Source organism: Anabrus simplex, chromosome 13 (assembly GCF_040414725.1).
Source record: "Anabrus simplex isolate iqAnaSimp1 chromosome 13, ASM4041472v1, whole genome shotgun sequence".
Classification (NCBI taxonomy): domain Eukaryota; kingdom Metazoa; phylum Arthropoda; class Insecta; order Orthoptera; family Tettigoniidae; genus Anabrus; species Anabrus simplex.
This window is the reverse complement of record NC_090277.1, coordinates 77,762,402-77,774,578: the sequence shown is the minus strand read 5'-3', so window position 1 is coordinate 77,774,578 and position 12,177 is coordinate 77,762,402. Positions and strand designations below refer to the sequence as shown.

General features: G+C 40.3%; 1 protein-coding gene across 1 annotated transcript in view; it reads right to left on the bottom strand.

Moving 5' to 3' along the window:
• Positions 1–12,177, bottom strand: part of Sur (Sulfonylurea receptor) — a gene marked incomplete at its 5' end in the record, with an annotated part of 143,622 nt that overhangs the window by 49,114 nt on the left and 82,331 nt on the right. The window contains 2 exons of the mRNA XM_067157409.2: positions 3,512–3,763; positions 7,718–7,855. Coding sequence (XP_067013510.2) covers positions 3,512–3,763; positions 7,718–7,855 — 390 coding nt within the window. The remainder of the gene's footprint in view (positions 1–3,511; positions 3,764–7,717; positions 7,856–12,177) is intronic.

Genomic DNA, 12,177 nt, shown 5'->3' with positions numbered 1-12,177 from the left:
CTGGGGCTGTACCTTAATTAAGGCCATGGCCGCTTCCTTCCTAGTCCTAGCCATTTCCTGTCCCATCGTCGCTGTAAGACCTATCTGTGTCGGTGCAACATAAAGCCAATAGCAAAAAAAAAAGTTTAAACAGTTTGGCCTAAAAATCAGCCACACAAAATAGTAGTGATGCCAGTCAGCAGGCACGCCCTACAGGTTAAAATCCAGCTGGACAGCGAGAAATTAGAAAACGTTAACCATTTTTAATATCTTGGCAGTATTGCAGCTAGTGACGCAAAGTCCTCTGATGAAATCACTAACACAGTCCAAAAAGGAGCACAATTTTATTACCAAGTTAGGTCTCTTTGACACAAGTGCGATAACAGGTATAACTTGAAAACAATATTCTCTCACCGATGGGTAACCGACACAAGTATCAAGTTTGAATGATTCTTCTTCTTATTATTATTTTACGATTATGGTTATTATTATTACTTGTATGTATGGCTGTGAAGTGTTACATCCATTTATTATTATTATTATTATTATTATTATTATTATTATTATTATTATTATTATTATTATTATTATTATTATTATTATTATTATTATGATTATTACACCATATGTATATACGATATGGTCGTGCTGTTTGTGAGGTTATGTCATGAAACATGTGATATATATATTCATATCAGTGCAGTTAATGTAAATACCTGTAAATTAATATTATAATTTATTCTTACCTGTATATATAAATTGTAATCCATAATTGTGAAACACACTGTAACTTCCAGAATGGTAATAGGCACGAGAACGATTGAGAATATTCCATACATTAAAATCTTTGTATTAGGCACTCTAGAATTTTCATGAATGTACTGCTTGTAACATATCTTTCTGGAAGCCTGGCCAGGATATATATATAAAGAGACGATCTTGACGGTGAAGTTAATTACTGAGTGTTAGTGAGTTATTGTTCAGAAGAGTTATGGTGTAGCAAGATTATGCTTGTGACCATGTGTGGACATGCTTTTAAGCAGTCAGCTGTTTTATTTGTGTTCCAAGGTTGTATTCTCCATGTGCAGCAGTTGGCTTTTGTCAAAATGGCAGCTTAGTGATGTGCGTTTTGTTGTGATGGCAGTGATCAAGGTTAAGTGTGTGTTTAATTTGTATACACATGTAAATAACATAATTGTACCAACTGACAGCATCTCGTGTGCATCTTTGTGGATACATTATCTTCTATGGGTTAACCAAATGCCTGTAAGTACAAAGACAACCCTTTATCAGGCATATTTTGTGCCAATAACTACATATGCCATTGAAACCTGTACGATCAGCAGTAGAGACAGTGGCAGACATCAAGCTGCAGAAATGAAGTTTCTGAGGTCAATGCTAAAGAAAACAAGAAGAGATAAGGTATGGAATGAAGAGATCCGCCACAATACACAAGTAAAGCAGGACCTGGAAGAAAGAGTGGAGGAATGGCACCAGTTTGAGAAAGAAGAAATGTACCTGGATAGACAAAGATGGAGAGTGCTCCTGTACCACACCTGGAGATGGTTAAAGGATGATGATGATGATGATGGAGAGAGTACTTGATTGTTTGGCTGGAAGGACTGCAGAAGATAAAATGCTTTGCATTAGAACTTCACAACCTTGGAGACTATTACTTCCCATTCATACAGAATTTTCATACTTCTTCCGTCGGCATTTGAAAGCACAGTGCCAGACATTGAATATGTTGTGCTGATCTTCAGAAGCTAGCAATTTGCTTCAATCAAGTGACTCGTCTTCGACTTCTACACAATTTTGGGTCTTCATATTTATTAAATTGTGTTGTGACTTCGCGCCTGATAGCATATGCAGGCTGGCTCACTTAACTGTTCACCTCTTCTCATAAACATTTTGAGACACAGTGCGTGTGTTGTGCTGCTACTCAGAAGATTGCGCCTTACTTCATATAAGTGACTGACCTTCTACTTCTTCTAGATTTTACAGTGCCAATCCCCATTATCTTATATTGCTTCTTCAACTGTTTTTGTGAATGACTCATTCTTTAATTTCTTATTTACCTATGAATTTTTTTGCTTTTTATTCGACTGATGATGACCCAGAATGGGATCGAAACCGGTACTGCTTCCGGTTATAATTAAATAGGAATGTAACACTACATTTCTTATTTATTTGTATTGAATAGGTTGAACTACGTTATTTATTATTTCAATTTAATTGTTCTTCCTCTCTACCACCCCATATCATTAGATTGTCTGCAAACACCACTGCTGTAAAAGCATGCCATATAATTTCATCTCTCCTCCTCCCTGACCCCATATAAGGACATGGGACTAAGGGGTAGACATACATAGATACATGGAAGAAAGAAATAAGAGTAGGATACAGGCCTGCAAGATGAAGAACCTTACGTGTAGGATTGGAGTGGCAAGATTCGACGAGGAACCCATAACAGCAGGAAAAGAAAGATCAAGATTAGTGATATGGTCACAAGTGGAGAATGAATGAGGAAAAATGGCGAAGGGATGCTTGATATGCGAATGAAAGGAAAGAGACCTAAAATAAGGCCACAAGACGGATAGCTGCAAGGCTTTACGGAATATATAGATTTTAACAGAAAAAGTTAGGAGAGAACTGAATGTAGTAGAAATAATGAGTCTGCCCCACTAGTATTAAAACATAATATGTTGGTTTCAATGCTGCTGTTCTTACCTAGAAATGATTCTGCAGGAGAGATGTGTTCATTACACCTGCCACGGACCAACCTGCCTGCCCCTAGAAGTATATTTACTTTTATAATGTAAAGTAATGGTCCAGGTGCCATTATCCATTGCTTCTGCCAAGGATCACAGGCATTGGCCGAGATATCGAAGATTAAGACATCATTCCCACCAATGAAGAGACAGAGATTTCGTTACCAATCACTGCAGAAGAGAAAAAGGCTAAAGAGGCCCGCAAAGTTTGAAAGTGTCATAGCATCAGATGATAACCTTACACTTTCTCAATTCCTCCTTTAATTTCGGAGTTTACGGCAAGAAAAAAAGGTCATTTAGTAGCTGTAACGTATGTTTGCACATCCAGGCCAATCTCTGTTATAACAACAGTGGCCCCTTCAGGGCACATTCCTTTCGAGAGGCTTTTATCTATCGCCATGGCACATACTGTCCACACAGCAAGAAGAAAAAGAGACAAGCCATATCAAACCAACAGTTGGCAACAATGCTATTCTACTTACCTCAGCACTACTAGTGGAACCTAAGTATTACACAAACAACAGTTACTTCACGTGCACCACAAAGTAGTGCCTCGTGTCACTAACATTGCTGGGTGGACTCTATACTTATCCCCTGAATGTGGACAGACAGAAGGTGGTGCAGAGGCTTATGTTCCTAATAGACCCGCTCAAGACTGGAAATTGTTCAAGATGTTGATAAAGTTTAATATGAGTCGTTCATAAAGTTCTGCAATTGATACAATGCAGCTGAGAGAACAAACTGCAATATATGTTACTTACCACTTGTCCTCCTTCCTCAGCTTGCCAGGACCCGTGAGTCACACTGCGCTGTTTCATCTGCACACCAAATCGTGACACGAGTCGCACTAGTCTCCACCGTTCTCTGGCCGTGTGCCCTCTTGCTCCCTGCTTCTCCTCCAGCTGTTCACGGGTCATGATGTTCTGCCAAGTCTGCACTAATTCACGATCGACAGCTTCTATGTGAGCTAAGGTTCCTTGAGCTCGCACTTGGCCACCTTCCATTGCTACAATCTGTATTGAAAATTAAGGTGAAGAAATAATTGATCTGTATCAACATTGAGTATATCATCAAGTTATACAAAGAAAGATAGAATCAAGAAAAGGACCTCTTAGGAGGATAAACACTATGATAGGCCAGTGTAAGACAAGATAGAAATAGGAAGAAAACACAAAAGGAGAACGACAATCTGCACATCTTCATACACTGTCAGTCTTCCAATAGAGCCCCATTTCCTTTCAATACAGTTAAACATCATTTCAACATACACACCACCGCTGAAAGATGCGGATACCTGTCCACCTCCTGGACTGTAATTTTGTCTTCATTAGTAAGCAATTTCATGACTCTATCAGTATCCATAACTGGGCTACTACAAGACACTCCAGTTAACTTCACATGATTATTTTCCTAATCCGTAGGTAGGCAACAAATATTCGCTACCTTTCACTATATCACTCAACACAGAATAAATTTCTAACTTCTGAATGCGATGCAAAATACAAGCACAAATCGGTTTCCTGGGTTATTCAGCAATATCACAGAAAATCAGCACAAAAATTGAACTTTCTGAGGCTAATGGCTTGCTTTCCGATGGTGTGATTTACCCTGTAATGTTTAGGAATACAAGGACTTTACTTGTTTTCAAAGAACTGCCTCCTGTGGCGAGGGCTCTTATCTGTGTTAGAAATCATGTTCCTTTCACGATGGGTGACAAAGAATATTTTCAGAGTTAGGAAAAAATGTGAATGTATTAAACGGTAATGGGGAAAATTTGTGACGTAATAAGGGAGGTATCTTTATACACATTTAATACAACATGAAGCGAAACTTTGAATTTACAATGTGCTAAGTGAGAAAATGTCTTAATGATGAATGCACTAATGAGGTTTCACTGTGTATAACTTGCTCTGCACATTTTCTGTTCTTTTCCTTTACTTATACTGTGCCACAGGATTCCTTTCCTCTTTTCTTGTTTGTTCTGTGTTCGTAGACTTTTAACACTTTTATTAATGTTTACCATTTTCTTTCTTCCCTTTTTCTCTGTTTATCCAGCTTTCATATATTTCCCACATAAAGACTGAACATCTCTCAATGAGTGCTAAAGTGGGTGATCATTTCTTAACCCTACAAGTGCCAATGCTATATTCTGTAGTAATGCTCAAACTGTAGTGGTTTGATGAAGATGATGATGCTTGTTGTTTTAAGGGGCCTAACATCTAGGTCATCGGCCCCTGATGGTACGAAATGAGATGAAACGCAATGACAAAATAAAAATTCAAAATCCTCCACTGACCAGAATTCAAAGCATGAGGACGAAAAATGAACGGATGGATGTGAAGTTAAAAACAATTAGTGGAGCGGACCCGCAATGCCTCAGTCTCAGAAACTGACGGAAAACAATAGTAATACTGACCAAGGGACTGCTTCTATAGCTCAATACTGAGTCGATGATCCTTGCAAGTTAAAGGGGTCCAAAATATAGACCATCGGCCTCTCATAATGGTAATTATCGCTTGGAAAGTAGAAACATGGTATCTGACATGCTGCGGTACTAATCAAAAGTATCGTAGACTCGCGGTATTCCACACATTATGGTACTAATCACAGGTAATGAAATTCGCACATGTAATACAGACCTATGGTGTTTCACACATAGCGGCACCATTTACAGGCAACGCAAACCTATGGTGTTCATCACATAAGTGTACTAACCACAGGGACTCGTACTATCCTGTGGTGTACCTTATATAGTGGGTACTAATCATAGGCAAGCCAGAAACACGAGTTCCCTCATCCCATGGTGTCGCTCATATAATGCTACTAATCACAAACCTATTTCGTACCTAACATAGTGGTATTACGCGCAAGTAATAACGACCCATGGTGTTCCCCACGTGGTGATACTAATCACAAGTAGTTTCATGATTCCAATCCAATCATCCCTTGGTCGCCCCTTTCCGTTGCCTCTTACGACAGGCAGGGGATACAGTGGGTGTATCCTTCGCCAGCGTCCCCCACCCACAGGGGGTCTGTAGTGGTTTAGAAAATTGGTAAATATTATCAGAAACCAACCATATACACACACCATTTCGATCAGAAAGAGTTGTTTCACAATAAAAAGACAAATAAAAATGAAAACATTAGAACTAAAGATACTTTAAAGAAAGCACATTTTGTGTTGGTTTGAATTTATCTTATCTTATAAACACAAAGTGAAATTGCATAAAAAATGTCATCATAATAAAAAAAATATACAAAATGTTCCTCATTCAATGCTGAAATAACCCTGAAGTTTTCAAGAAAATCTGCGCATAATTAGCACTCCTAGAACACTTTTATGTCACAATAGGGGAAAAAGAAAAGTCAGTAGATGCAGAGTGGGTTTCGGCTCGGGTTTCGTCCCTTAAGTGGCCACAGCTAGTCCGTGGTCCAACAGCTCTGTGCTCTGACCGGCCAACCGAGCAGAAGAGGGGTAGCCACGGCTCTACCGTGGCTCTACGCCTCTGCATTCGGGAGACGGGACAGGGCTGGACCTGACGGCTGGCCCCAACCATCGGCTGTCCTGAGAATGCTTTTCCGTGGTTTTCATTCTCCTGCACTAAGACGAATGCCGGGACAGTTCGTAGTATAGGCCACGGCCGCCCACCCCCTCACCTTCTCCGCACATCTCCTTCACCGGAACAAATCTCCCGGCCTGAGAGATGGCGTCACTGTCTAAGAGGTCTGCCTCCCCCTTCAGGGGAGGAATGAAAACGTTTAGTAGTAGTAGTAGTAGTAGTAGTAGTAGTAGTAGCAGCAGCAGCAGCAGTAGTAGTATAGTGAAAAAGAAAACATTCACTTTTTTCTTGCAGCTTATTCTGATTCTACTTCTTCTTCCTAGGCTTTCTTCCTTTGGGTCTTCTTCTTCTTCTTCTTCTTCTTCTTCTTCTTCTTCTTCTTCTTCTTCTTCTTCTTCTTCTTCTTCGCTACCATTTTTTTGTCTTCATTCCCACCTAGATATACCTGCTCCCTTCGCAAAGCTGTAGGTTGTTCTTATTGGGTCTTCTTGGATTTTTTCTCTCTCTTCACCTGGTAGTCCTAGAACGGAGAGTCTGATTCTACCCAGCGCCTCACATTCGAAAAGTATGTGTTCAGCTGATTCCTCTGCTTCATTGCATTTCCTACATATATTGTCTCTTATTACTCCAATTCTATGTAGGTTGTTTTCCAGATGGCAGTGTCCTGTCAACAGTCCTACTACCCATCTTATATTTTCTCTGCTGAGTTTCAACAGGTCTTCTTGTTTGGTCCTTTTATCAGTTCCTTTGCAAGCCTGCATCCTTTGGGTCCCCTTGCTCTGAAGAAGTGCTATAATTGATCCCAGCATGTTCCATGAACTCCCACATTACATCCTGAACACCTGTGTCTGGATTGCCCTAGCTTTTCTGCTGTCGTTACACTTGTCTGCTACGGTGTATTATCATCTGACAAATTATTGACACTTCCTCCAGCCTCACCTAGATTCTCAATGTCCTCAGAATCATTTTCATCAGTTTAACTCAAATCAGTACCCTCATCATGAGCTTGTTAGCAATGGTTTTGATTTCAACACTACCATTTTTATTTACTAAAGTCACATGGCAACTATTATATACGATATTTGTATAAGACATGAAACTCCAACAAATACTACCAAAAGTGGCAATAGGGTTATAAGTGTGAACTAGAGACATTCAAGTTGATGTAGTACGAATGTTTCAGTAAGAGATGTCATAACAGACAAGAAAACACACATTTACCAAGGATCTCAAAAAGTGATCCTAGCACCACAGGTGGGTGCAATGAGCCACTTTTAGTGATTCTTGGTGCTTCTTGGGTTAGCAACATTCTTTAAAAGGGTTTCACTACTTTGAATTTTTTTTGTACACTAGAAGAAACTGTCCAAGAAGGGCTAAATTATGGATTTTTGAAGAGTTCATACGTACCTGATGAGCATGAGATAAAAGCTGCAGACAATGAGTCACCAGAATAACTGTTCGCTTGCGACGAAGCAGTAAACGTTTGATGCCATCTTCGAACACTTGCAGGCCAACTTGATAGTCGAGGGCAGAGAGGGGATCATCCTGAAATGTGAGATACTATAGTTCAAAAGAAGCTTTTTATCTTTGCTGTACTTTCATTTTGCTTTCAAAAACAATCACTGAACAAAATAAACTTGCATACCTCACAAACTGTATATAACAGAATGACCTCAGTATTTTTTATTTTCAAAATTTAATGGTGGAAATTTGGAAAGTACTGACCACTTAGGTTAGGCTCTGTATATTTAATTAGTAAAACTGTCCTGAATAATTGTGAAATATCAAAATAAATACTGGATTTGTAAAACTTATTTTAATAACTTTATACAGTGATGGGAAAAGTACAGAATAAAAGTAACTGAGATGAATTATAGTTTACCTGAGAAATATTTAACTCTAATACAATTACTAATTGTCTGTCTCTGTGGTGTAGTGGTTAGTGTGATTAGCTGCCACCCCAGGAGGCCCAGGTTCAATTCCCACTCTGCCACAAAATTTGAAAAATGTTACAAGGACTGGAAAGGGGTCCGCTCAGCCTCAGAAGGTCATCTGAGTAGAGGGGCCTTGATTCCCACCTCAGCCACCCTCAAAGTGGTTTTCTGTGGTTTCCCCACATTTTCTCCAGGAAAATGCTGGGATAGTACCTAACTTAAGGCCATGGCCGCTTCCTTCCCTCTTCCTTGCCTGTCCCTTCCATCTGCCAGTCCCCACAAGGTCCCTGTTCAAGGTGAGGCCACCTGAGCAAGGTACTGGTCCTCCTTTTCAGTTTTACCCCCGCCCAAATGTCTCATGCTCCAGGACCCGCCTTAGAGGCAGTACAGGTGGGATCCCTTGCCACATCCCAGGGAAAAACCAAATCAGGAGGGTAAATGCACATAATAATTAAACAATTATTAATTACTTTTCCATCAAGCAATCAGTAGGATTACAGTTATTTCACAGAATGTGAGATATTAGGAAATCACTGACTTTTTTTTTCTCATGGGGCTGCAATGATCACTAAAGTTTGAAAGGAAATGTTCATTATTGGACATTATACATTTTCAGACTAACTCATTCCTGTTGCCAGAATTTCACCGCAGTGTGCTAATTTGGGCTCGTTACTTGGCAAATAGCACACCTACCATACCGTAGAGGCCACTGTCCAATAACAGACCCATTATATTAGTATTATAAACATACCCATTTGCGAAAAATACTTTAGGATCGATAAGGGATGTGGCAGGGGATTGTTAAAGGCTAAGGGACATAACCCTGACAGAAAATATTCTCTAACATTAGGCCTAGCAAATTAATTGGAGAGTAATTGCAATCTCCTTCAACATTTATACAAGGCTCGGATACAAACAAAGAACTCTGAGTAGACAACAGCACCCGCAGACCCACGCCAGGTATGATGGCTTACAGCCTCATGAAAGGCCAGGCCTTGCGATTGTGCAACAACCCTGGAGAAGACAACACACTCGAATAGGAACAATCAATGTACTGAGTTCGACTGGGAAATGTGAAGAGTTAGCGGACATCATGGAGGGAAGGAAATTATCAATCTTAGGACTGAGTGGAACTAAATGGAAAGGTTAAGGGATGAAAGAGTTGAGGAAAAACTATACCCTATACTGGAATGGTAACAACAGAGAAATGAGAAATGGAGTAGGATTGATATTGTCAAAAGAGTTAGATGAAGTTACAAAAATTCAGTACATCAATGAGAGGATTATAAAGGCAATAGTTCACCTTGGGAAAGAGAAGCTGATACTGGTGCAAATGTATGTTCCTGAGATGGGTTACAGTCAAGATGTAATGAATAAGTTTCTCGAAGACCTAGAAGAGACCATCCATGAAGAGAGGTCAATCATCATCGGAGACCTCAACGCACAGCTCGGGACAGACAAGAATGGCTATGAGAAAGTGATGAGCCTACATGGCCATGGGAGAAGGAATTCAGAAGGGGAACATCTCCTCGATTTCTGCATAAGAAACTGTTTGGTAGTAAAAAAACAGGCGGTTCAACCAAAGAGTCAGTTACAAGATTACTTGTTACAACTGGGACGGAAAGAGCAAAACAGTCCTTACAGATAAAGAAAGAAGCTATTTTTTTTGCTAGTTGCTTTACGTCGCATCAACGCAGATAGGTCTTATGGCGACGATGGGACAGGGAAGGGCTAGGAGTAGGAGGGAAGCAGCCGTGGACTTAATTAAGGTACAGCCACAGCATTTGCCTGGTGTGAAAATGGGAAACCACGGAGAACCATCTTCAGGGTTGCCAACAGTGAAGTTCGAACCTACTATCTCCCGAATACTGGATACTGGCCGCACTTAAACGACTACAGCTATCGAGCTCGGTAAAGAAAGAAGCAGACTTGTGACTGATGTCAAGGTGATTCCACGTGAAAACCTCAATAGCAACCACCAGTTATTAGTAGCAGATCTGAAAGACATTAATGCACCAAAGATAACAACCAGGAAACGACCTAAGATTAAAGTGTGGCAACTACAACAGATTGGAAGGAGGACGAAGTGTCAGGACCATATAAGAGGACAACTGCCTACAGAAGAAGTGGAGAGTGGACAAGATTTAAAAACACCTTCATAAAAGAAGCAATAGAGGTTTGTGGGAAGACAAGTGCGAGAGTAAGGGAAAAAGAGATCCTGGTGGATTGAAAGGGTAAAATCCTCAATAAAGGAAAGGAACATAGCACAAAAAGAACAAGATAGAGAGAAATCCAAGCCATAACAGGAAAAGGCGAGGGTAAGATCAGAGACCATGAGCAAGTTTACTGAAACAAGAAATTGAGAGTTAAAAGAGCAGAAGAAGAGGAGAAGATAAAGTGCTGTGAGAAATGTACTCAAAAACTGGACAATATCAAATATCAGATATCAATATCAAATTATCAAATTATTGTTCAGAGTGATCAAAAACAAAAGGAATTCAGTTGAAACCATCAAAGCAATTGAGAATCCTAACTGAAACGTGGCCAGGAAAGAAGAGGACATCATAAAGGTTATGAGGAATCATTTTGATCACCTGCTGAACAGGACAGAAGCAGATCAGAGAACAAAAGAATCAGCTGTTGAAACCTGTGTTTGGGCAGAAACAGAATCAGCCCATAAGAAGATGCCATGAAGAAAATCCCCAGGAATTGATGAAGTCAGCACGGACATGATTAAAGCAGCAGGTGTCCAGGGTTTACAGTGGCTCCACAGAGTGCTTAATTCAGTTTGGAAAGATAACAAGATATCTACTGATTGGAGCAAGGTTGTCATTATCCCCCTTTTTAAGAAAGGAAATCACTGAAAATACTCCACTCCTTTCTTATGGACTTCAGATTCTTGAGAAAAAGAGAGCAGATTGCGAGTCATCTTACAGCCACAGTTTGAGGAGGAACAGTGTTGTGTCAGGCCTAACAGGTCCACAACAGACCTAATGTTCAGTGTCTGTATGTTAATGGAAAAAATATTGCAAGAGAGAAGATATGGGAATGCCCTAGAGAAAGGAACGTGCTGGAGGGACAGGTGAGGAAAGTTCAGATGCTGTATGAGAACTGTACTAGCTATGTACGATTGGGTGATGGACATTCATCCTGGTTCAAGACCGAAAGTGGAGTCCATCATGGATGGCATAATGAAAATCAAGAAAACCTCTGGCGAACTGAATGCAATGGCTTTTGTTGATAATGTTATGATCTGGGGAGAAAATGAGGAACAAGTACAGTTGAAACTCGATGAATGGAAGACCTAGAAGTTCCAGGAGTTCAATCTCAAGATAAGCAAACCCAAAACAGTAGTGATGGCAATAAACAGAGAGGGACGACCAGTGAACATCATGCTAGGAAACCATCCATTAGAAAGTGCAGAAAGCTTTACATACCTCGGCAGTGTAATATCTCGAGATACACTAGCCACAAAGGAGGTGGCAAATAGAGTGCAGAAGAGCTCTCACTTTTACCAGCAAGTACAAACTCTCCTCTGGGATCCCAAAGTACCAACAAAATCAAAGCTGATGATTTTCAATCAGTACTTCATACCCATCTTACCCTAAGGTATCGAAACCTGCATCCTCACTAAGAAAGGCTCATCAAGGTTGCAGTCATCTGAGATGAAGTTCCTTAGCTGCACAAGACAAAAAACCGAACTGGACAAGTTAAGGAATGATGTGGTTAGGAAGGAAGGAAACATCATTGTTAGATCGGGTCAGCATGTCCAGATTGAGGTGGTTTGGGCATGTAATGAGGATGGAGCCAACAAGGACAACATATGTTAACTTGGAGAGGCATGTGGCAGGAAAATGGGTGGTGGGAAGACCAAGAACCCATTGGATGGACATTAGAGATGGAGGACGTTGTTAACAACAAAACGTATCTCAA